The 26,564-nt window shown below is 46.0% G+C and overlaps 1 protein-coding gene across 6 annotated transcripts in view; it reads left to right on the top strand.

Moving 5' to 3' along the window:
- Positions 1–26,564, top strand: part of CHKA (choline kinase alpha) — a 60,833-nt gene that overhangs the window by 14,483 nt on the left and 19,786 nt on the right. For 3 of the 6 annotated variants that reach the window (XM_070782373.1, XM_070782374.1, XM_070782377.1), the window contains exons 2-3: positions 13,644–13,755; positions 24,421–24,474. In XM_070782373.1, the coding sequence (XP_070638474.1) occupies positions 13,644–13,755; positions 24,421–24,474 (166 nt within the window). Of the gene's footprint in view, positions 1–13,643; positions 13,756–23,447; positions 23,478–24,420; positions 24,475–26,564 lie in introns of all 6 variants that reach the window. The other 3 variants (XM_070782375.1, XM_070782376.1, XM_070782378.1) reach the window with 2 other exon arrangements.

Here is a 26,564-nt window from a genome sequence, read left to right as displayed (position 1 = left end):
AATTCAGGGCTGAAAACGAGGCCTGGGTCTAAAAATCCTGAAACGTACCCAGGGTCTTATCTGTTATGTGACTAGAGGAAGGAAATCAGCAGGAAAGGTTCAGTTAACTGGAGCCAAAGTTACTAAACATTTCCCTTAATTTTCTAAAGAAAATGTGTGAAAATAAGGAAAAGCAAGACTAAGAATTCAGAACATTTCCTGGCCTGCCTTGGGAGCTGTTCGCGTCTGAGCTCCTCTGTGTGTGCTACCTCCTAGGGTCTTCAGTGATGTTTCATGTTCGCGATAAGGGCCGCAGACCAGTGAGGGGCTCGAAACGCGAACAGGCACCTCGTATTTGCCACCCTAGATTTAAGGCAGGAATGGAGGGAAGGCATGAAGAGTTTTTAGATTTTACACGAGAATATTTCACTTGTTAACCTCTGATTATCTTGTGGTTAGCATGGTACTTCATATGACTTGGTGATTAACCAGGAAATTCAGTTGAGTGGGATAGCTCCCTTCTTTTTGTTTGTGCAGTGATTAGAGAAGACAGTTGGAAAAAGAAAATAAAGATTATTTTTGTTCATTATATTAAAAAAAACTTTGTGAGTAGGTAATCGGTGTACTGGTTAAAATTCAGAAATTTTTACGGAAGGGTGTCTTTCCCCCCTCTGGCCCCAGCACCTCTCCCTAGAAGCAAGCATTGTCCTTCCTTCGTTATCTGTTCTTCTGAGAGACGTCAGGCAATATAGTATGTGTGGGTATACCTGTTTCTCCAGCAAACCTGAGAGCTGCAGTGTGCCCGGGGCTGGGAATGCCTGGCTCCCCCTCCTACTTTAATGTTGATACTCACAGTAGGTCACTTTTTTGCACTAAAAGCAGCACTGTATCTTAGAGATTGTTTTGTGTTGGTATTTATTGAGTTGTCTTATTCTCTTGAATAGCCATATAGTATTATATTTTAATTGAAATATCATTTTTATGTTTTTCAGGACAGTTAAAGACTAGAGCTTCTGCTTTCTTAAGTTAATTATGGTAATAAAAGATTCCATTTGTTAAGTGCCTACTTGTTCCAGGTACTATGGCAGTTGTGCTTATCTCAGTTAACCTGGGCACCAGGCCTCCAGGAGAAGTATTATTCTTTTTTTCTTTCTTGGCCAAGCTGCGTGGCAGGCGGGATCCTCCTTCTTGGACCAGGGATCAAACCTGTGCCCCCTGCAGTGGAAACACAGAGCCCAAACCACTGGACTGCCAGAAAAGTCCCTCGAGGAGGTATTCTTTACCCCAGGGGCCCAGAGAGGTTAAGGAACTTGCCAGAAATTAAAGTGTTAACAGGTGGTGATTCCTTGCCAGTTGTAACACAGTATGATGGTTATTTCAGCTGTTCCCTCAAGCATGCACTTCAGTTTTGGTGGAGATTACATACACCTGTCTCTATTTTTTGCCCACTTTTTTTGTGACAGGCAGTTCTCTACAACAGTACCTACTGCTTGTGAAATATGTACAAAAGTATGCTGAGAATGTGATGTCTGGCAAGAACTTCAAATGAACTTGAGTGTGCTGAAGAGTCCTGTCTTTTAGGTGAGAAATCCAGTCAAGGGGCAGGTCTACCCTCAGGCCCAGTCAGTGCTCCCATGGGTTAGAAACCTCTGGCCAGGCCTGCTGTCACAGTCCAGGGACACGTCACGTTCGGAGGGACGCGTCACGTGGAGGAGGCGGGGGTGTCTGACCTTGCCAGGGGACCCTGTTTTACCAATGAGAACTGCAGACAGACCGGGTTTGTGAGTCGCTTTTGTCTGTTTGTGGATTGTGGATAAGGATGCTAAGGGTTCTGTTGGGTGCACATACGATGGTAGATAATTAATACCAGAAGCGATGGTGGTGGCGTTTGATTGTTTTCCCCCGCACATAGGCTGTTGGAAATGTCATTTCTTCCGAGCCTTCCTCTCTCAGTTTTCCCGCACTGCATTTGTCCTGGCAGCGCAGGGGTGGAATTCAGGACGCTGCATCAAAGAGTACTGTAGAAGTACTGCCCCCAGGGCAGAGGTGGTCACAGCTGCTAAAGCATACTTTTAAAACTTTGAGAAGTCCAGAGATACGAACACATGGAAGTGTGCCAGTCAGCAGGAGGAAGGCAAAGGGCAGAGGAGGCAGGTGTTGGCAAACCTTCCCTCCCTGGGCTTGATTCTGAAATGTTTTCTCCTGACAGGTTTTACCATGGCCTGGATATCTGGCTTGTGAAAGGTGACTGGGACTGGGTTGTGGCAGAGAAGGCTCTGTGTGAGGGGCTCCCTGCCAGGCCTCAAACTGGGCAGGGGTGGGGAGGGAAAGCCCTTGAAAAGATACGTGGGGAGGAAAGCAAGAAGGTATGGCAGGACTGCAGGAAAGGACCTCTGGTGGTACTGGTGGGGGACAGGTGCCACCTCCAGACAGATTTGTAGGTAGGTGTGGGAAGCTGGAAACCAAGTGTAACCTCAGAGGTTTCCCGAAACTTGGTAACTTTTCTCATTCCAAAGCCCTTCGTAGCACTTATGGGCTTGATTTCTCCTAAGCTCTGGCAGTTTCATTCAAAGTGTTCAGTACTTGGGAGCAGATTTTAATCAAATAGTGATTGCCCTGGATCCTACACAGGGAGCTTAATATTAAAGAGGGTGGTCATTCATAGATTCAGATAAATCAGTGAATGGTTTATCTTAACAAACTGCTGAAGGCAAGTTATCACTGATTTAGAAAAGGAAAATATAACAGCTTTATTGAGATATGTAATTCACATAGTAAGAAATTCATCCTCTTAAATGGTACAGTTCAGTGCTTTTTAGTATTTTTACAGTTAGCCAGCATTCACTGCGATTTTTCCAGGACATTTTCATCATCTCAAAATGAGACCCTATACTGTGTTAGCAATCTCCTCCCATCCTCCCCTCTCCCTAGCTTGACAACCACTGACTGATTTTTATCGATTTGCCTCCTCTGACATTTCATATAGATGGAATCGTACAGTATGTATGGCCTCCTGTGACCAGTTTCTTTCACTTAGTATGATGTTTTCTAGGTTTATCCTTGTAGCATGTATTGGTACTCCATTCCTTTTTATGGCTGAGTAATATTCCGTTACATGATATACCACAGTTGGTTTATTCATTCAGTAACTGATGGGCATTAGGGTTCTTTCTCTTTTGGGGGCTGTTACAAAATTCTGTGTACAGTGTTGGTGAGAACATATGTTTTCATTTCTCCTAGGTATATGTGTAGGAGTGGGATTGCTGGATCATTGAGTAACTCAGAGTTTAACTTTTTGAAGATGTTCCCAGCTGGCACTAGTGGTAAAGAACTCCCCTGCCAATGCAGTAGACGGAAGACATACAAGTTCAATCCCTGGGTCGGGAAAATCCCCTGGAGGTGGGCTCAGCAGCCCACTCCAGTATTCTTGCTTGGGAAATCCCTTGGACAGAGGAGCCTGGCAGGCTACAGTCCATAGGGTCACAAAGAGTCGGACACAACTGAAGTGACCTAGCACTCTCAGCAGCACGCACTGGTTTTTGAGGCCTGTGTCAGAGGATCCCCGTGGACCCCTGTACACACCCCTGTTGAGATCGAGAGGTCATTGCTTTGACCACTGTGGTCCTTCACCAGAATCTTTTTCTCACCTTACTGCCGGCGATCTTGGTTTTATGCGTATGCTAAGTTTCCGGCTGACTTTTGAGAAGAGTTGGTTATAGCATATGCTGGCGGTTGTGTTTTAGATGCCATGCAGTTTTATGCAAAATAAGTTCTCTTTATTAAAAATTACATTTGTAAAGTAGTAAAGAATAAAGTAGCTTTATAAAATCTGAACATTTTGCCAAATTGGCCTCGGGTTCCTTTCCTTTGTCCAGAGGTAACGGCCATTTTACATTGATGTTAAAATTTGCTTGTTTCATTCTGAAATGAGTCTGATCTTTAGAGCAGACTTTTGAAATCTTTCATAACCTGTGTATTTGGTGTAAGTGCTGAAGTGTTAGAGCATTTTGTGTGACAGGTGTACTTGTAATAGGGTGGTTTGTCATAGGGAGGTTAACAATGTATGTTTTGAAACATCTTGGTTCCAATTTGACCGAATGGAACCGGTTGATCTAGTCTTCTGTTTTAGAAGACCTTTCATATCAGGAAAGCATAATGATATTTCCTGCTATGAGAAACCTTGAGAGTAAGTATCATCAGATGCCAGATCTTAGTTTCGTGGAGTGGCTTTTGTTTTGCACTGATTTTGTGGAATTGGTTTGGTTCTTTTAAAGTCAATTCTAATCAATGTGATGCCTATTGAGACACTGTTTCTTTGACCCATTTTTGGATCAACTACATTTTTAGATTATCTGCTGTTTTACATTTTCCAGTTTTCTTTTCACAATGATTTCACAATTAATTGTATGACTTTGGTTGAGGGGAGTAATGAATTGATGTTTATCAGTTTAGGGGGAAGTTATTTAGCATAGATCACTAAGATGTTTCAAGAAATCCCTTTAGCTTTTTTTTCTCTCTCTCTCTCCCCCTCTCTCCCTTGCGCTGGCACGCTCCTCCACTCTCTTCGCGTCTTTGGGTTGGCATGCCCTCACATTTTGAGGATGGATTCTCCTGTTATCTTCTAAATAGAATAGAGCTGTAACACTGATTTGTCTAAGAGCTATAACACGGTTTGTCCAAGACCCGAGAGCTGTGACGCGCCAAGGGCTTTAATGTCCGTCGCTCCAAATCTTTGTTGTGACGAGACAGAACTTAGGAGGATACACTCGCCTGACAGGCCGAGGCCCCAAAGCCTGGGAGCACCAGAGAGGAACTGGGGGCCTTGAGCGGGATCGCTCAGGAAGGAACTTTTTGGAATTGATCGGTGTCAGTTCCTCTTCAACCTCCAGCCCAGCTGAAAAGATGAAGTTGAAGAGGATGAGGGAGAAAACCCCTTGGGGGCCCTAGAGTTCTGGGCATCTCCGCTCCACTCTGCCACTTCAGCACCCCCATGAGGGTGGGGGTGGGGTGTTTTAATCAAGGAAACCACAGGAGACTGCGGGTATTTTCTTGTGCAGAGCATGCAGCTGGTGTCTGGTGTCTCCTTGAATGGCCTGGAGGCAGGAGGATGTGTGGAGCACCCCGTGGGAGGAGGCAAAAGCACACATTTCCCCAACAACCCCCCTGTGCGAGATGCCTGGAGGCTGTCCTAAACCGGATCCCTGCTGAGGGGCCCTGGAGGGTGGAGAGGGCGCACTGAAACTCAGGCACTGCGAGCTGCAGGGGCCGACCTGGGACAGGACTGCTCAGCTGGACAGGGGTCCCAGAGGAAGAGTCTTGAGGAAGGTGCAAATCACAGGCCTGCACACACACAGACACCCACACCCACAGACATAGATATACACAGACACCGACAGATACACACAGATACCCACAGATACACACACAGAGACACAGATACACAGACACCCACAGACACTCACACACACAGACACCCACAGATACACACAGACACCCACAAAAAAAAAAAAAAAGAAATCCCTTTAAATTGGCTAACTTTCAGTATGTTTCATAATTTTTTTGGATTAATGATTTTACCCATATTGATGTACTTTCAAATATTCCCTTTGCAGTATTTTTTTAACTTTAAAGTATTTCATGCCATGTGTTAACTTTATATATATCTTGAAGCATTAAAAAATTTCATTATCTTCACTAGTAATTTACTGTTTAAAAAAGTTATATTCTGCTATATCAGGTTTTAATTGATTAAAAAAACAGGTCCATTTAGATATGAGACAGGAGTTCTGACACCACTGATGGGTGAAGAGTGGCCTGGTGGTGGCTGTTTTGTGGGACACTTTGACAGCAGCCATCAGGAACGTTTAAAATGGTAGTGCCCTTTGGCCCAGAAAACCCAGCCTTAAAGGATCTCCTCAGATTGTGCATAAAGGTTGACATGTAGGTATGCATTTTATAGGGTTGTGTATAGAAGTGAAAAATAATGGGAAAACCTTTATCTTTAGCAGTAGGCAGTTGGTTAAACCATGCTGTGTCTTTAAGGTGAAATTCTGTGCATGATTAAAAGTGACGTTTTTAATACTGAATTGATGGGAAATGCTCGTAATAGAAGTGGAAAAGCAACTTAACAGAGCAGGACATTCACCATGACGCCACCTTTAATCAAAAGGGAGAAACGGGGAAAGGAGCCTGGGAAAACGACAAGAAAAATATACACCACAGTATTCAAAGAGGTTATATTTGAATAGTAGAATTTGGGCAGGAAGTTATCTTTTTTATTTTGAGGAGGTCTTTCAGCTCCTTGTACACACAAATTTTTGGAACCTAGATTTTAAAGTCTGAAAGTAAAAAAAAAATTTAATACATGTTAAAATAGCCTACTTTAGTTGCTTCAACAACTAATAAACTGATAAACTTATCTGAGTTTTTTTTTTTTCTTAATTTTTTTAAATTTTATTTTATTTTTAAACTTTACATAATTGTATTAGTTTTGCCAAATATCAAAATGAATCCGCCATAGGTGTACATGTGTTCCCCATCCTGAACCCTCTTCCCTCCTCCCTCCCCATACCATCCCTCTGGGTCGTCCCAGTGCACTAGCCCCAAGCATCCAGTATCGTGCATCGAACCTGGACTGGCGACTCGTTTCTTACATGATATTTTACATGTTTCAATGCCATTCTCCCAAATCCTCCCACCCTCTCCCTCTCCCACAGAGTCCATAAGACTGTTCTATACATCAGTGTCTCTTTTGCTGTCTCGTACACCGGGTTATTGTTACCATCTTTCTAAATTCCATATATATGCGTTAGTATATTGTATTGGTGTTTTTCCTTCTAGCTTACTTCACTCTGTATAATAGGCTCCAGTTTCATCCACCTCATTAGAACTGATTCAAATGTATTCTTTTTAATGGCTGAGTAATACTCCATAGTGTGTATGTACCATAGCTTTCTTATCCATTCATCTGCTGATGGACATCTAGGTCTTATCTGAGTTTTAAAAGTTATGCCTGGGTCACCGGGGTTCTTTGTCACTTGTGTGTAGGTGACGTTGAATGTGCCAGAAGCATCGGAGCCCTACCAAGTGACTGCTTTGTGGCTCTGTGATCACAAACTCATTTTCTTTGGCATGTCATCCGGTTAGCGTAAGTTAATTCTTTTTTTAAAATTGTCGATTGGCTCTTATCCTTTTTTCTTTGTTGATGTTTCTTCTATTTGTTTATTTTTGGCCCTGCTGGGCTGCTCTCTAGTTGAGGTGCGCAGGCTTTCTCACCGCAGGGGCTTCCCTTGCCTTGGGGCGCGGGCTCCAGGTGCGTGAGCTTCAGGAGTTGCAGCGCGCAGGCTCAGTGGCTGCAGCGCTAGAGCACAGACAGGCTCAGCGGTTGTGGTGTGTGCGCTTATTTGCTCTGCGGCCTGTGGGATCTTTTCAGATCAGGGACCAAACCCATGTCTCCTACATTGGCAGGCAGACTCTTAGCACTGAGCCACCAGGGAAGCCCGTAAGTTAATTCTTAAAAATATCTAGAGAAATTGTATATTTCAATTGAAATTGAATATCAATTTCAAGAGAAATTGAGATGATTTTCCTATGTGATCAACAGTCTGTAAAAGCAGGTCTGTTCTCGCTTGTGGTCCCGTTGGTGCTGTTTGAGGGACCGTGGGGTGGAGATTAGAGGCCACACTCAGCTGGATCCCCAGGCACTGGTTAGAATTGCCACCACAGGGACCTCTCTTTTCAGCATCCTACCTGCCATGGCTTGCTTACTTACATGTGTTGAATATGAAATAAAGGTGTTATTTTCATTTTATTTGATATTTTGCTTATGTGAGTATCTCTACTATCTCCTAAATTGAATTATGGCAGATACGTTTATTATAAAGCGCTTCTGCCACTTGATAAAAAGTGTGGCGTTTCAGACTTCTCTGGAGTCCTCCAGCTTTCCTGGGGTTTTATGCCAGAGGATATTCCTGACAAGTCACAGGGTAAATTGACTGTTGTATTTCTGCTGCCGTTTCTGTGGCCTGTCAGGGTTTCATTTGATTGTCACCCCAAAAAGAAAAATCATCAATGGTTTACTTCCTCCCACTAGAGCATATTGAGCAAGAGGCTACAGAAAATACAAGAGATGCAGGATTTCCAGGTTGTGGGCCTGTTTCTGGCCAAGCCAGCCCGCCTGTCTTTTTCAGGAGTCCAGGGATAAACTCTGAATCGAGTTACACAGCTTAGAACAGTAGCTCATCTGTTTGCTCTCGCTGTGGACTGAGCTTGGAGAGTATGTGACAGGAAGGAAAACTAGGGCTTTTAGCTGATGTCATACCGGCCCTGTTGCTTGGCAGCCACATGCCCATGGTGGCCAGGACTGGACGTGGCGGGCCCTTGTGATGGAAGGTGGAGGCTGCTGGGCCAGCCTGTCTCTGGGTCTGCCTTCTCTCCTGTCTTTCTGGGCTTCCTGAACTGAGGTGCACAGCTAGCTTGCCTCCTGGAAAGTTCAGTTCAGTTCAGTTGCTCAGTCACGTCTGACTGTTTTTGACCCCATGGACTGCAGCACGCCAGGCCTCCCTGTCCATCACCAACGCCTGGAGTCTGCTCAGACTCATGTCCATTGAGTTGGTGATGCCATCCAACCATCTCATCCTCTGTCGTCCTCTTCTCTTCTGCCCTCAATCTTTCCCAGCATCAGGGTCTTTTCCAGTCAGTCAGTTCATCACATCAGGTGGCCAGAGTATTGGAGCTTCAGCTTCAGCATCAGTCCTTCCAATGAATATTTAGGACTGATATTCTGAATATCAGACTCCTGGGAAAATAGTCCCTTATTTTTATAGAGGCTCCCAGATGCTGCGTGATTGCTTTTCTTTAAATAAGCTGTTGAAAATATTCTTAAAAATGACTTATTTACATCTGTGAAATGTTTATGTGGAAGCACAATCCAGTTTACTTGGTTCAGAAAAAATCATTACGTAGGAACAAAGTTTGTTTTTCCCCCTAAAAACACCTTTATTGAGATACAGTTCACATATCATATAATCCACCCACTTAAATGATAGATTCAGTGGTTTTTAGTGTATGGTTTTGAATATATCCACAGCTGTACGCAGCCATCACCACAATCAATTTTAGAACATTTCCTCACCTCAGAAGGAAAGCCAGGCCCCTTCAGACCCCTTCTCCCCTCGCCCTAGGCGCCCACACTGTAGGTTTCCTGTTCTGGACATTCGTATGAATGGAATCATAGGATGTGGTCTTTTGTGCTAGCTTCTTTCATGGAGCATGTTTTTAAGGTTCATCTGAGTTGTAGCATGCATCAGGACTCCATTCCTTTTTAAAAAATTATGGTAAAATATACATGGCATTGTTGTTCAGTCATTCAGTCATGTGTGACTCTTTACAACCCCACGGACTGTGGCACACCTGGCTTCCCTGTCTTTCACCATCTCTGGGGCTTTGCTCAGACTTATGTCCATTGAGTCAGTGATGCCATCCGACCATCTCGTCTGTCGCTAACATTTACCGTTTTAGCCATTTTTACATCTACAGTTCAGTGGCATTAAGTCAGTCAGTTGTTGTTCAACCATCACCACCATTCATCACATGAATGTTTTCATCTTCCTAAACTGAACCCTTGTGCCCATTAAACACGGACTCCTCATCCCAGCCTGTGACCCCTGTTTGAGATTCATTTGTTGTTGTTCAGTTGCTAAGTCTTGTCCGACTCTTTTGCTAACCCTGTGGACTGTAGGCTTCTCTGCCATGGAGAGGAGCCAGGCTCCTCTGTCCGTGGAATTCTCCAGGCAAGAATGCTGGAGTGGGTTGCCATTTCTTCTTCAGGGGATCTTCCCCACCCAGGGATTGAACCCGTGACTCCTGCTGCTCCCTGCAGCTCTGTTCAGCTATGTTTTGTGTTTCCTGGAAGGTGGTATGTCCTGTTGATGTCTAGCCCTGCTGACTCCTTGATTTTAGCCCTGTGAGACCTATGTCCAGGCATCTGACCTCCAGAACTGTAAGACAATGAATGTGTGTTGTTCAAAGCCACTAAGTTTGTGGTCGTATGTGACCACAGGAACAGTCATTTGTCTTTTGCAAGACTTCTGCAGACTCATTCTGACATCATGCTCCTGTGACCCATGGGGGTGCCCAGACCTGCTGTGTGTCCGATGTGGCATGTGGCACCCTCCAGCTCTGTCTCCCATCTCTCTCAGCATCAGAGGTAAACCCAGGGCCTCTGGAGCCCGACACCTGCCTTCGCTCCTGGCTCGGCCACCTCCTTGCTTTGCGCCTCCATTTCCTCCTGTGTGCGATGGAGGCAGCCCAGGTCCGCCCTGAGTTGTCGGGAGGTTGAGATGGTCCTGCCGGGTCAGATACTCAGAGCGTCGCAGTCCCCGGGCTCCGTGACCCTGCCTCCTGCAGTGACTATGTGAGGTGCTGCTCTTGACCAAGCAGTGGATTTTTGCGAGTAGGAGAGCTTTAGCACTGTGCCAAAGGTCTCACAGTGAGTGCAGAACTGGGATTTGAATCCCTGGCTCCCTGGCTCTGAAGCCTGTGGTTTTTCTCTTCAGTGAGGCCCTCCCTCAGGAGAAAGGGCCTGTCCCTGGGGGAGCTTTTAGCCTCATTAGAGAGCCGGGCCTAACCCGCCAGCCTGGTGAGGACAGTGTAGGATGGTCAGTTATGATGCATGGCAGGGAGGAGCCCAGTGAAGGGAGAGTGCCGCGGGCCTTGCCGATTTCAGAAGGTGTCTGCTGAGCACCTTCCCTTGGGGGCGTGGGCCTGGAGAATTGAAGCTAGACGTGACCCCTGCCTTCAGGGAGCTAGCAGAAGATAGCAAAAGCTTCCTGAGGATGTTGGGCTTCAACCTGGTTTTAAATAGTAGGTAGTTAGAATAGCAGAGAAGAGTGAGGAGTTTTGACTGGAAGAACAGGAGTCAGTGGGTGAGGTGGCGAGTGGTATCAGTTAGTGCTGGGCTTAGCTGCTTGTGACACAGGACCCCAGAGTCACATTGGCTTAAACCACCTAGAAATTCGTTTCCCTCGTGCATTGAAGAGGCCCGGGAGTAGCCAGGCTGAGCCGTTGCAGCAGCTTCCCGGGCTTGGTGGGGATGCGCACTCCTCGCAGCTGATGGCTGCGCCATTCCTGGGATGTGGCCCTTAACGTCATGGTCTAAGACGCCTCTACAGTTCTGGCCATGTGTGCTAGTCAGGATCCTGGCAAGAAAATGGAAACGACACTGGGTATTTCAGCAGACCTAGAGAATTTTATAGGAAATTGGGTGAACAGGCAGAGGAGAACCAGAAAAGCAGAAAAGGGAACACAAGTGAGTAGGATAAGGAGCACTGAGTGTGCAGGGGCAGACTCCTGGGGCTGGGGAAGCGAGGGGAGAGGGATGAGATCCTGGAAGCGGAGAGGAGGGCCTAACTCTGTGGGCCCACCTCCGAGGGCACTGCTAGGCTGTGGTGGGGCTCTGACCTCTGGGCTGGTACCCTGAGGAGGGACCATGAGGCTGGTGCTGGCGTTGCCCACAGAAGTGAGGACGGGAGTGGGCGGGTTGGTACCACAGCACGTGGGCAGGTCTGCCTGCCGCCAGAACCCGGTGACACAGGAGCCGCTGCTCACGGAGGGGTGTCCCCAAAGACACCAGCGTCATCGCAGAACCGACCTGGAAGTCGGTCCACACCTCAGGATGGATGGGGGGAGGGGCCCAGCATGTGAGCAGGTCCGTCTCTGGCTTCAGACCCTTCCTTTACACTCTCTGTGCTGGCACTTGGTCACACAAGCCTGGACGGCTGTAGAGGTGGCTGCTAAGTACACTGCTGATGTGAGGCAGGCTGCCCCCTGGGCACAGCCCAGCTTCTGTAACACAGGAAGGGCAGAGAACGTCCGCCACAGGAGTGGAACTGGCCACGACTCTCTGCCACCGTTAGTGCGGAGCGTTAACACCTCCAGATAAAGAGTTCTCCCGGTTATCTCTCTTCGGCACACAAACTGAACTCTGTCTCTTGGACCGGTTCTTGGCGGGACCTCTCACCGTGTGCCATGAGCCCTGTCTGGGTGTGTGATGGTTCCGTTGTGGTTTGTATTTTAGCCTCCCTTGGGGAGTGTAGTTTCACTGGACTGTTGGTGGATAGAACAGGGAGAGAGGCAGCTGGCTCTGGAGACTGGGGACTGTTGTTCTAGAAAGCCGTGCTCCAGCTGGCTCATGACTTTGTCTCCAGAAGTTGTACAGGCACAGCATTGCTGTGTGATACACTGCACCTGACGGGCAGGCGTAGGTCAGGGTTTGCTGAGCACCTGCTTTAGACACTGTCCTGCAATTTTGCAGTCTCTCTTAGAGTTTTATGCCTGCATTCTTCCCTGGAGCCGAAGTCTCTCGAGGCAGGACCAGAGTCGGTTTCAGTTTTGTGTTACCTGAGCTTCTAGTATCGTGCTTCGCTTGGGTGATAGCTCTTCACGATCTGAAGCCTACACAGTCGAGGCGCCTTGGGTCTTGAGTTCCGAACTGCACAGTGTTTAATGTTCCTTCATTTAAGTCTCCAGTATCTGCACTAATCATTTCCAACCCGGGCAGGTGATTTGTCCCCAAGGCTACACTTTACTGTTAAGTGTCCCCTGTAACGTGTTCCTCGTCTTCAGTAGTCATGTGAAAGGTTTTGGGTGTTGAAGTCTCCCCTTTCCTCTGAGAGCTCCAATAATTCTTAATGTTGCAAATTGTTTGAAACAGCTGTTAGTCAAATCTGGTTGAGAAGGGGTGGATCTTGCAACTTCAAGTGGAAAGTCCTGGGGGGATGATTTAGGTATTGCTCCAAGATTTTAACTCAGCAGTGACGGGAACAGGATGGGAATTTGGGGTCACAGATGAACATGGACTGGAAGGGATACATCTGAGATACCCCCACCCCCAGTTCCCATGGCTGAGGAGGGTCTCTTTGCCCCGTGTCCCTCTGTGAGGCAGATGCTACATGCAATTAAAAGCTGTTCTAATGAGGTAGATGAACCTGCAGCCTATTATACAGAGTGAAATAAGTCAGGAAGACAAAGACAAATACTGTATATTAACGCATATATATGGAGTTTCGAAAGATGGAACTGATGGTCCTACATGCAGGGCAGCGAAGGAGACACAGCTGTAAATAACAGACTTTTGGCTTCAGTGGGAGAAGGTGAGGGTGGGATGATTTGAGAAAATAGCATTGAAACACATACATTACCACATATAAAATCGATGACCAGTGCAAGTTCCATGCGTGAAGTAGGGCGCCTAAAGCCGGTGCTCTGGAACAGTCGGGGGCGGGGTGCTCTGGAACAGTCTAGAGGGATGGGATGGGGTTCCGAATGCGGCGGCAGAGGGGGAGGGGCCAGGTATACCGACGGCCAACTCATGTCGATTATGTCAAAAGCTAGCACAGTGTTATAAAGTAATTGCCCTCCAATTAAATTAAAAGCAAGACACCTCCCTCGTGGCTGTCCTAGAAGGACCGATGGGGAGTTTGCCTGTGGAATTGATCTGAGAACTGTGGAGCTCATCTGTGTTGCAGGTGCCCTGAGGGACTGAATGGAGACTCAGGTGAGGGCAGGTATCGTGGGCGGGAGCCGACTTCTCGCCCAGTTACCCCAGAAGAGTGACGCGGCTCGCCCTCAGGTCCCGCTCCTTACGGTGCTCTTGTTTCCAGCAGAGGTGGCCTCAGCAACATGCTGTTCCAGTGCTCCTTGCCCGACACCCTGGCCACCGTCGGAGACGAGCCTCGGAAGGTGCTCCTGCGGCTGTACGGGGCGATCCTGAAGATGGTGAGTCCCTCGGCTGCTCGGGGCGGGGGGCCTGGCCGCAGTTCTCATCCTCTTGGCCTGATTACCTGGGAGGAGATTTAAGACGTGTTAGTGGTGTTGTGGGAACTATTTAAAGACACTGCTTTTACTGTAATCGGGCTGCACCCCTGGGTTTTTTTCTTTATTATTCCAAGTGAATTCTGTCTTACTATTTGTTAGCAAACTAGTACAAGTACCACTTTTATGTCCAGAAAAAGTACAGTGTTGGTCAAATCTGTAATAGTGCTTTGATGACGCCTAGATTTTCCCCACACTGAAATTTTCAGCTCAGACTTAGGTTGTAAGCTTCCAGCGTGGGGAAGGTATGGTTTGTCTGTCATCATCAGAAAGGGGCTGCAGGATAACCCCAGTGCAGAGGGACAAGCTCAGTGCAGCTGAATGCAGTAAGTGCCTCCCTGTGAGATTTCTTTTAAAACTTTGAGTTTGTTAGATTCTTAATCTTTCTGAATTTTTATATGACGTAAGTAATTGAATCTAACTTTCAGTTTAAGTGCCTTATTTGTTGAATTGTCTTAACCAACTATTTCCCAAACATCTGGATTAAAAAAAAAAAACCTATACATGAATTTATCATTTTACTGAACACACATATAAATGCGTGTATATTGCAATGGCAGAATTTTTATATCCATTTAAATCTCCCTTGGAAGGGCCCGTTTTGATCCTCATGAAATGGAAAATTCGTTTTCTCACTTATTTTTTTTTTTTCCTAAGACTAGTCTCTCTCAGCTCAGTCTAAAAAGCAGGTCATGTCCATTATCTGTGATAATCAATTATATGTTTAGAAATAATAAAGTTGGTGTTCTGAGTGTTAACTCACTTAAAAAATTGTCATGATGTGACCAAACCTTCCCACTGGGTAGCTTCCCCGTAGAGGGTGAGGGTCTGAGGTTGGAAACAAGCCCGCACGTCTGAGGAAACCTGAGCTGCCGTGGAGTTGGGTTCTCACACTGACTGACACCTGGCCCTGCCCGCTGACCCTGCGGTTCAGTTTTTTTATTTAATCAAATTGCAGTCTCAGAGAAGTTCTTGAAATACTCAATTTACGTCCTTTTGGGTCTTTTAATGAAATGACTTTCAGCCATTTCCCCCCCTAAGGACTCTCCCTAATGGTGAAGTCCCATTTCGGCTCATTTGTTTTGTATGCGTTCATTTAAGCAACACCTTTAAAATGCCTTAGTAGCCACCTCCTGGAATCGCAGGCAGTAAGACTAGTATTTGCCTCTGATTCCTGAGGCTGCTGTTTTAACTTACACAGGAGCGTGTTCAGCGCGCACTGGATGCTCCCCCTGGGCCAGATGGGGTCCCGGGGCCCTGTCCAGAGGGGATGAGACGCTGATCCGTGCTGTCCAGGACGCCGGTCACCAGCCACCTGTGGCCGTAGGCACGCTTGAAATGTGGCAGGGGCAGCCACGGAATGGAGTTTTAAACTTTATTTAATTTTAATTCATTTAAATGGACACAGTCCTGTGTAGCTGGTGGCTGCTATGTTGGCCAGCATGGCTCTAGAGCGTGCCATGTTAAGGATGGGCAACTTAGAGAAAGCCAGCTGCAACATAGCCCATGCACCCTGAAATTTTCTTTTCCCCAAATAAAGATTCACCATCTGTAGTTAATATTCTGCCTTTTTTGAAATTTTAGCAGTCTAGAATTATTACTTTACAGTACTTAAGTGCAATAGATATGTCTGGAAATAGAATTTAACAGAATTCTCTCTCCCTATTTATTTTTAAAGGGAAAGAAAGATCATTGGGTAACTCAATAGAAAAATAGAGAATAATGGACACCACTTAAAATGCATTTAACTTTTTACTGAGCTAATGGATCAGAGCATGTTCTACACACAGTTCTAACGGGGGAGGTGGGGGAAGCACTCTGCATTTAGCTTCTCAATTCTATTTTTACTAGGCTGTCAGTTTCCAGTCCTAAAACTGCACCTGCTGAGGAAGTGCAGAAGCCGTGCTTGAAAGCACACGGGTGGAGAGGGAAACAGGTTGCTCACGAGATGGGCACTGATCAAACGTCGGCTGGCCTCACAGTTGACTCAGTAGACAACAGACTTGCTTTTGTTAGAAAAGGAGCTGTTCCTTTGCTCTCTAGGTGGGACTCAGTGTTTTCACATAATTACTCAAGTTCAAGTACACTTTTGATTGAGGCCCTAGTTCAAGTACACTTTTTTTGTTGACGTATAAACTTAGTAAAAACTGTGAAACCTACAGCCTCGAATATTTTTGGTTCCCATGTTCTTCCGGGCTTGGCAGGGGCCCTTGCTGCCAGTTAAGAGTTTCAGATGTTAATGGCCCTTGTCAACTGCTGGCCGTTGAACACTTAGGCAGCATGAGGAGGAGGAGAAACTCAGGATCTCTGAGCAGGGACTTCTGTTTAAGAGAGGAGGAGTGGGGAGTCAGGGGCGGAGTCTCAGTGGCCAGCAAGACTGGACCTAAGTGCAGTGCCCTGTGCTTTAAAAGCTGGGCTTTCGTGGCATGCGGCCAGGATTTTACCACAGATGTGAGTTCTTACTCTTCTCATATTTTCAAATCAGATTTTAAAATGTCTATTACTTATTTTGTTGCTGGGTCATATTGCTGATCAACTCTTTATAGTGAATCTGGCCTCTAATGGGAGGAGGGGTATTTATAGTCTACAGGTTATATTCCCATCATAACCAAAAAAATGGCCAGAATTGATAGTAACTTGTCAGGATTTGCATTCATTAAGAGATGTAGCTGAGCAAATATGGAACCCAAATAATAAGTCACATTACTTTCATGAATGCATGGATTAAAGACAGAAATATCATACAACATGTATGTCATGCTTGCCTTATTTTTTGCTCTGCCTTAGAGGAAAGCACACACACGTCCCTATACATGTATGTGCATTCATGGTATTTCCTGCATTGGTCGTATAAATGCAGTTCTCACATCCTTCAAGGTGGGTTAGAATAAGCTCCTTCCTTGAAGCGTGACAAATCACGACAGCATGTGATGATCAGCTTATGTAATACTTTCTCAGTGTTTAGCTGTTTGGCTTAATAACATGAGAGCCTGGTTGAGTTTCACACATCCCTTCTTTCCCTTTCTCCTCCTCGTTTTCAGCTCTGGGACTTTTTACCTCTGTGAGAATCGAATATTCAATAGTACTTTTTAAATTTGCATTTACAATCATTCACAAGTAACTTGGTTTAAAATAATAAGATGCTTCTTGACTGTCTCATTCTTCATCTTGGTATTGCGATGTCTGACCTTGTTTCCATAGCAGCCCTGAGATGCTCTCTGGTGCAGCTCACCACAGGCTAAACAATAGATGGCCAAGGTGAAGCCTCCCGGCAGGTTTAAAGCCGACAGTTCTGTCCCCACACAGCTGTCTCTGCCAGCCCCCATTTCTCCACGAGATGAATCAGAAGCAGACTTCCCAGCTGAACCCTGGAGGTTCTATTCAGAATTCGGGTTAATTTTAGGGGCACATGAGAAGTCCTGCATTGGACAAGAGGAAAATGGGCCCTTTTGAGAATGAAATAAGATCAGACACACAGCTTGAAAAACTGCCACACCACACAATATTGTTTGTAGGAGATTATTAAACATAAAAATATTGGTCTGACCTTCAAACAGTGTACGTCAGTAGAATTTAGTGTCTATTTCCCACGGGCCAGCTCTAACTTTAATGAGAAGGAGGTTATCCTCCTTAGCTGGATAGATGACGGAAATTGAAATTAACCATAAAATCGACTGTAACTAAAGCAGGTAGAACAGCTGAGTAGAAGCCTTGAGAAGTCCTGGTTCAGTCTTTGCCATTGTGGGAAGAGGTATTATTGCTAGAAGAGAGCTTGAACTGATGACGTCAGCTGCCAATGTAACGTGATTTTTTTTCCTTTCTGGTTTCTGGGAAGGAACATGCGCTCTGCACCGCCCAGCAGCAGCCTTTTCCCAGAAGCGAGTTTGGCTGATTACAAATAACCTGTTTGCTTATTTATCATGAATTGTGGAAGACACAAATGTCAGTACGTATTGTTCCTTCAATGTGACCTGTGCCAGTGGGCGGAAGTCTCAGGAGGCTTTGTCCCCGCCTCTGTCAGAACAGTGACTGTGTGGAGCCGGTCCCTTCTCCGCATGAATGGAGAGATTCTGCCTGGCCTTTCCAACGGCCTCATAGGCCTGAACGTCTGTAACACACCCTAGATCTCTCGAGTGTTGTCTGGGGAACTTTTGTTTTGTTCTCTGAGTAATAGAAGGCTAATATTAGTGCTTGTTGGAGTACTAACCATAATAAAATGAAAGGCATCAAGGCACAATGCAGATATGTCTCGGGGACTCGAAGAGCACTGTCTGGGGCACAGTCTTTTTTGAATTCAGAAAACCAAAAGTCACCGTCCCTGTCTTCTCTTAACCCCAGGTTAATTGAAAATTCAGGCATGATAAAGTCCGGAGCAGCCCACAGATAGTCAGCAGTAAACTGCTGGCCCCCTGAGAAGCCGCCTGCTAGCAGCACTTGGCTCTGGAGCCGAGATGGGGTGGCCGCCCTGCTTCATGCAGAGCCCAGCTCAGTCCCCAGTGGCTGGGCACACGTTCCCGCCAGATGAACAAGATGCATTGAATTTTTTTTCTCATTGTATTAGGTCATTGTGACCTAATTTACCCTACTTTTAAAAACTCCCCATCTATGTTGAGCATGATGCAATTATATCTATTGTAAAGCAGTCAAAACCTTCCTCCCGGAAGTGAAGCATCTTTCTAGTATTGCGCGTTCCCATTTGGTCTCACCTAGCATTTCTTCCATGAATCCCCTCCAAAGGCAGTTGCCAAATTACCCCCTACCGTGGTACCACCTTCCATACCTGCTTTGGTGCCTTCTTTTGATAACGAAATAAACTACAGGCTGCTGTGTCTAATTTTGACATATGCAAAGTGTCTTTTGTCTTGCTGGTCTTAAATGTTTGGGGTTTATAGCATGAAGCCAGGACAGGTGTCCGGCCCTGGAACGCTGGTGTGACTGCAGCCCGCCCTCGGGAAGGAACGTCTTCGTGTCGGGTGGCATGAGGGGTGTGGGGTAATGTACGACTTTAGCTGTGCATGTGTTCTCTGCTGCAGGCTTGTCCATGCGATCGTGCCTGGAGCACTCTGGTTTCCAGGTGACAGACACGATTCACGGTATAGTATGAGTCCTCTGAAGTTGGAGCATTCTCTACAGCTTTAATTTCTGTCTTTTAGTTCTTGGTTTCAAGAAATGTTTTTTAAAACAACAAAGTTGTAATGCTTTTGTTAAGTAGCACCAGCTACAGTTTGTGCTTGCTTAAAAAGCTACAGTAATTAAGATTTCAGAATGTTATGTATTGAATATATCACTTTGGGGTGGTTGTTTTTATTTCAAGTCCCAGGCAAATCAGACCCCTTTCTTCTGTTTCCTCAGTAGAAAATGACAAACATTTAGTAATTATAGACGTTTATGGGCCTCAGCTTGAAAATTCATGTCCAGTATTCAGCTGCTGCTTCTCTCATGCCATTTCAGCCTTCAGGAAATGCCACGTATATATTGATATTGTGGTTGGAGTTGGAAACTCCCTTCTCTGCCCTTCTCACGTAGGGTCCTTCTCCCCACCCCGGGCCTTTATGAAGCTCAGCAGTGCTGCTCTGACGTGGGAGGACGCACAGGATCTGTCCCTGGAAACATGCTGCCTGCAAGTCAGCCTTGGGGTGCTCGTGCCGGAGGAACCCGAAGCCGTCAGAGTCCTGGGGCGGCAGGTCACCTGGGATCAGACCTCAGTTTTGAGAAAGTCACCTTCAGAAAGCCACCTTCTTTACCTGGCCTTGCACTCACCTGTCTTCCTCCTAGTTTAGGTCTGCCTGGAGCCTTTTAGAAGTTCTAATCTCCTCTTGATATTCGTCACACCATCTGGTTTTGCAGAGATCGGCAGGATCAGACTGTCTTAGACTGGTCCTTGAGTAGATGGAACACACTCTAGAGACTCCAGTGAAATGTTAGAAATCATTGTTCGTTTCAATTCTCGCTATCCCTATGTGTTCACTAAATAATCACACAAGCTATACTTTAGATCATTGCATTGTCATCTCACATTTTAATGTGTTCTATAATATATTTTCAGGAAATGGTGGAAGAAGCCGTAAGAGCAATAAATACAGAATGTTTTCATAGAAATCAGGAAGCGGGAAGGTTAGGGTCCATGATATTGAGGCGAACACATACTGCAAAAGGTTACTGAAGAGCCACATTCCTGCCGTGCATTCCTGCCACCTTGGTTAACAGGGATGGCAACAGGTGTAGCCCCCATGTTGAGAACCTCTTCTCTCGTCTTAGTCGTCTTCAGAACCACGGGCAGTACAGTCGGGAAGCCCATGACCCTTCAGGACCTGACAAGCCTCGTGGTGACTGAATTCAGGGTGGTGCAGCCATCCTGTGACTCAGGTTGAACCCTGGTGGCCCAGAGTCCCTTGGGGCTCAGTTCAGCAGGAGACCCTCTGGTTAGTGGAGAGAGGGTTTTCCTAGACCGAATCTTAGATGCCCTAGAAGCTTAGTCTAGCTAACATTTGGCTTATTCTTTCTTAATTACTAATTGATGGATCCCAAAGCTCTTTTATTAAAGGCTGCAGCCAACTTAATCTTTTGTTTTATAAGAGCCTTTAAAAGAGACAGTAGCTGAATGATGCTGGCCCTTATTGTGTGTAGATTCCCGTCTGTATCTTTTTATCTCTGTAGCCACCATCATGTTAACATGGTATGCCTTCCTCCTTCTGACATTATCTGTAATTGATGATTTGATTTTAAACAGCATTTCCAACTTAGTATACCAGTGATGACGTGTCACTCTCCCTTCTCAGTGGGTTCATCACTTTGCCCTCACCTGCCCCACAAGCAGCTCATGCAATAGCGGGTCTTTAATGCACTGTGAAGATAAATGTTTCAGGTTTTACACAGGATATTGAAGTAGCTGTATGCCACTCTCATTTATGTACACACACAGCCGCAAATACACAGAGCAGGGAAAATCCAGGTGCTGCTTTTGTTTCATCCAGCAAATGTGGCTTTATTAAAGTAGTTTAATCATTAAACTAGTTCCCTCATCATTAGCAGAATCTTTTATTAACAGCTGCCCGAGCAATGAGAGTTTATTTGGCTTAAACAAATGTCAAGAAATAACCCTGTTATATTGTGGAATATTAGGTAACTTACTTTCCTCATAGTCTTTAAAGTAAGAAATCCTTTAAATGTGATTTTGTCAGAAAAGTAACATTTGAAACCTTGTACCAAATATATTTACTGTAGAAATAGCATACCTTTAAATCTAGCCAATAGTGTACAGGCTTTTAGGAATTTAGGTTTTAAATTTAGAGGTACTTGGCCAATCAAAAATCTGTTTCAGCTTTTAAATTCTTCCATGACTTTAAAACAAAATATAAACCACACCCCCTTTTTTATTACTACGACTTTAGCCTGTTTCCTACAGCAGAGCTGATGAGTACTTAGATTATAATGAATACTTATAGATTCTCTTGAAAACCAAGCCCAAACTAGGAAGAAAAGAACAAGAAAGATGGCAGGAAACCAGTGGCAGTGTATTTTTCTTCTTATTGGATATCTTCTCTCTCTGTAGTTTAAGTATGCAACTCAGGAGCTTTTAGTTTATTCCTAGCATTGGGCGTCTTCTTTAGCAAATCTGGTGCATTCTGACTTCTTAGGTCTTGAAGTTTCAGTGTTTATTTAAAACAACATTTTATTATGGAGAATTTCAGATGCATGTAGAAGTAGACCAGAAGAGCGTAGCGCACCCCAGGGGCCCGACGTTCGTCTGTGTCTCTGCCCAGCTTGCTTTCGTCTTTACCCTTGTTTGTTCTCTAGGGTTCTTCCAGATTTCACAGTATTTCTTCCATGCAGGTTTCAGTCTGTACTCACGTAAGCTGATTTTAAAAATACATGACCACAATAGTGTTGAAAATGAAACTTTTAAAACAATTATTTAATATTAAATAATGTTAGTATCCAAATTTCTAATAAATGTTAAAACTTACCTTTATTTTATAACTTATTGAAAGCTAATTTTTATTAATGTAGAAGCTAGTTGGTGAAGAACTCAGAGTCATGTTAAATATTTCTATGTTGTATTTTAATATCTGCTTTGAATAAGTCTGTGCCTCTGAAATAAAATCCCAGAGATCCCAAGTTAAGTCTTACCTCCCCTCTCCCTGGAAAGAAAGGCCTCTTTTTCGGTGGCTCTCTCTGTGGGCAGCTGCTTCCCTCACCTTTCCGTGAATATTCAGCCTGCTTGGTTTTTGATTTCCTGCTCTTCTTACCTGCAGGATCGAGGGACCCTGAACATTCTCTACTGAGGAAACAGAACAGAGGGCTGGGCGTGGCGCAAGTCCATCTCGCCTTCCTGATGGTGCTCTGACAGGAGGAGTAATGATTCACTGGGGACAGAATGCAGTGGGCAGGGTGGGCAAGTTATTCGTAGAACTTATTTCTACCTAATGATGCTCCTTTGTTAAAAAGAAATGGCCCTGGGAACTAAGGCAATTGGTGAGTCAGGTGAGGTGACTTGCTGTTATGAGAGCACCGTTAGGCAAGGGAGGGGGACTTGTGTTGGCTCAATAACCCCTTAACTGTATCTCCCTAAGAAGATACAGTTCAAGTAATAACAGCATAGAAATAACCACAGTTGTCTAGAAGTGTGTACAGGTCAAATCCCGTTACTGCAGACTTCAGTGGGGTCTCCGGATTCCTTATTTGTCTCTTCCTATGAAGTATCAATATGCAGAATATCAGATCATAGAACTTGTTCTGTTCTTAGTGTCCTTTGGGGGAAAAAGCACAAGAATTTAACCTTTGGGGGGCACTGTGGCCCACCGGGCACCCTGCCTAAGGACATAGCCCGCCCCCCACTTCTGGAGTCACAGACCTGGGTCTGGACTCAGCAGGCTCCTGCACCCTGGCTCCCTCCTTGAGCTTCATGGTGCAGGAGTGCTTATTTAGTCCTGCCATCCACAAAGTATCGTGAGCACCAGGATTTGTTGGGAAAGACCAACAATAAAGAAAAGGTGGAGTCCCTGTTCATTAGGAATTTGTGGGCCACTGGGGAGAGGGGACAGCTGGAGTGTAGGGCTAAGGCCATGGGGCGGTCAGGAGGGCGTTTTGCAGTTAGAGAAGGAGTGAACGTACCTAATACTCCTCCCTAGGGTTTGTCCCACCCCGTGTCAAGCCATCAGCAAGAGTCAAAAACTGTCTCTGCAGTATTTTCATTTTGTGGTTTTCATTGTAACGGGATTTAACCTGTAACATCTTCCCATCAGAGAAATGCAGATTACACAAAAGAAAATAGCATATATCCCCCATTTGTAGTTTCTGTACTTTATACAAAATGTACTTCACTGTGTGCTAAAGACATTACCAAGTATGTATAAGTGCAAGTCTTTTGCAGATACCTTCATATGAACATTTTGTTTACTTCTTATATTGAGTAAACTGGAACATGTACTATTTATACAGAACATACATTAAAATGTGTGTGGGTTATTATTTCCGTGTTGATGATGGGAGTGGTTGCTCTGTATGGCTAGGTGTTTTGAATGGTGCTAGAGTAGCTGGTGGTGCTTAACGTGGCATTTTTTTTTCCCTGTCCACACTTTCTACCCTTGGTACAGGTATTTTTGATAAAGCTGTGGAATGGAAAGGTATGTTTTTCACGGGATTGTTCAAGCATCTTTTACCTTAAATTTCTGTAAGAGCTTCCTTTATGGGCCTCCGTGTCTGACTTAAGCAGACTTAGTTTAGTAAATTAAACAAATAACGTTTTTCTAGGGGCAATATTTGAGTATAAAATTTGACAGGACGCGTAAGTTTCTCACTTGCTTTCCCCTGTCTCCCTATTAAACACCGTGTGAAGGTTTGTAAAGCACTTGGGGTGGGGGTTGCTTTTAAGAGCTCAGATCTGCCGTGAGTGGACGATGTGGGCAGACAGTGGCTTGTGGAAGGTCACAGTCCGAGTGTGTCGCTGATAAACTCCTGGTTACCGCTAACTTGCAATTTCATTGAGGAAAGGGGTGTAGAAGCCTCTCTCAATACGTTAACAGATGAAGTAAGTTTAGGGCCTGTATTAAATTGGCTCGGGCCTCTCTTGGGTGGAGGGACTCCACGCTGAGCTAGTGGCTGCCCGACCAACAGGCCTCCTGCCTGCACAGGGCACCCTCGTCCACCCAGTGCTGACCTCGGTGGCCACGGGCCTTGTGCCCCTGGCCTTGTGGGAAAGTGTCTTCCTGGGCTGGCACTGCCTCGAAAGACCCACCTGGCTAAACTGGTGAGCCAGCCCAGCGCCCACAGGAAAGCTCTCTCCGCTGACTTTCCTCCAATGATGAAATTGTAAAAAGGTACCAGGGTGGTGGTGAGGTGACGGCTGTGTGCACCCACAGCACCTCCCTTTTCTCGTAAAGCAGCGAGGTGCTTCCTCAGGTGTTGGTCCGAGTGTGGGACTCTGGTGGTGCATTTAGACTGTGCGAGAAACCCTCGTTTAAAGATCTGTGATGTCTTGTACACCCTGACTGTTCTGATGGTTGCTGAGTGAGTGCCTGCTCAGCGTTCCCCATTTCACCGGAAGTGTTTGCTTTTTCTCGTTCGTAGCGGTCCTGTAATAAGGAGGGATCCGAACAAGCTCAGAAAGACAGTGAATTTCAAGTAAGTAATTCAGCCCGCCCTGCATCCGGTGTGAGGTGTGAGCTGGTGGTGGGCAGGGCAGTGCTGGGTGGACAGGGTCCCTGTGCTGTCAGGAAGTGGGCACAGGGTCTCCGGGCCTCGCCCCCCCCTCCGGCTGTGCCCCTTCCTGTCCCTGAGTCCTGGTTGTGTCCCAAAGGAAGGGCTCCAGGTACTGGGAGCCACCTCCGGAAGAGGCGGTGAACAGCTCATGTTCCCGGCTCCTGCCGAGGGTGTAGGGAGGGCTGTAGGGAGCTGAACAGCACTTGGGCTGCGAGGAGATGGCAGCTTGGGTGGCCGGCGTGTGTGATGTCCTAACATGGAGGCAGCCTGGCGTCCGCGCTGCCCTGACTCTGCCGTTGCCCAGGGATCTCAAGGGCCACCCGTTCCCGGGCAGGCAGGAGTGTTTTTCCCTCTGCACCGCAGGTGGGCCCTTTACTGTCTGAGCCACCAGGGAAGCCCTCTCGGTGTGGTGCCCAGGTCCAGAGGGTGCTCCTGAACCGCGAGGTCTCACTCTCAGCAGTGCATATGCTCAGAGGAGCTTCAGGTCAAGAGCACCTGGCCCTGAGACAGAAGCGGGGCGTCCGGTGTCGTGACCTCCACACCGCAGGGAGCGACTGCTGTGGAGTCCACTCTCCCAGTGTGCGGAGGTGTGTGTGCAGTGTGTACACACGCTGCAGATGAAAGAAATACCTGCACGCAGTGAATAAATGAGTTTTGTTCATTGTACACTTACTTGTGGCATGCAGGATCTTTCGTTATGGCGTGTGGAATCTAGTTCCCTGACCAGAGATCAAACCTGGGACCTCTGCATTGGGAGTGTAGTCTTAGCCACTGGACCACCAGGGAAATCCCTCTCTTATTGTCTCTTATTGTAAAAAAAAAAGTGGCTTAAAACTCAGTATTCAAAAAACAAAGATCATGGCATCCAATCCCATTACTTTATGGCAAATAGATGGGGGGAAAGTAGCAGGTATCAGATTTCATTTTCTTGGGCTCCAAAATCACTATCGATGGTGACTGCAGCCATGAAATTAAAAGACGCTTGTTCTTTGGAAGAAAAGCTATGACCAACCTAGACAGTGTATTAAAAAGCAGAGACATCACTTTGCCAACAAAGGTCCGTCTAGTCAAGCTATGGTTTTTCCAGTAGTTGTATATGAATGTGAGAGTTGGACCATGAAGAAGACTGAGCACCAAAGAATTGATGCTCTTGACCTGTGGTGTTGGAGAAGACTCTTGAGAGTCCGTTGGACAGTAAGGAGATCAAACCAGTCAGTCCTAAAGGAAATCAGTCCTGAATAGTCATTGGAAGGACTGATGCTGAAGCTCCAATCCTTTGGCCACCTGATGTGAGGGGCCAACTCACTGGAAAAAGACCCTGATGCTGGGAAAGATTGATGACAGGAGAGAAGGGGAAGACAGAGGATGAGATGGTTGGATGGCATCACTGACTCAATGGACACGAGTTTGAGCAAACCCCGGGAGATAGCGAAGGACAGGGAAGCCTGTCATGCTGCAGTCCATGGGGTCGCAAAGAGTCGGACACAGCTTAGCGACTGAACAGGAGCAGCAATACGAATTACTAAAATTACCAAGAAACAGGAATTTAAGAGAGCTGAGATTATAATGGAATAAAAGTACTGATGTTCTTTCTCGAGTTTCCATGGATCTTCCACCGGGGCCGAGCTCCAAAGACTGTGGTCTGGAGGGTCTGGACTGCGTGCTCTCAGGGGAGACCCTGAGTGAGCCGCTGTCAGGGGGAGGTAGCTGATGTTCTGTCTTCAGTCTCCTGGGCCTTTGTGTACAGACTTCTGTCTATACTGGGATTGAAACTGTTGGGTTTCTAGGACCTCCATGACGCTGAACCTAAGTTGTATTTTCAGTTCTTGTTTCCCCTTGATTTCTTAGCAGCCAAGGGGCCAGGACTCGGGCACCAAGCAAAGGACCTTCCTTACTTCATCCCTTCCTTGTTTTCCTTCTGGGCTCGTTCTCCTATTGTCTTTTTATTTTTCCCTAATATTTATTTCTTTGGCTGCACCGGGTCTTACTTGGGGCGCACAGGATCTTTAGTT

This window comes from Bos indicus, chromosome 29 (genome assembly GCF_029378745.1).
Source record: "Bos indicus isolate NIAB-ARS_2022 breed Sahiwal x Tharparkar chromosome 29, NIAB-ARS_B.indTharparkar_mat_pri_1.0, whole genome shotgun sequence".
NCBI classification, from domain to species: domain Eukaryota; kingdom Metazoa; phylum Chordata; class Mammalia; order Artiodactyla; family Bovidae; genus Bos; species Bos indicus.
The sequence above is the reverse complement of the archived record's forward strand: the minus strand, read 5'-3'. Positions and strand labels throughout refer to the sequence as shown.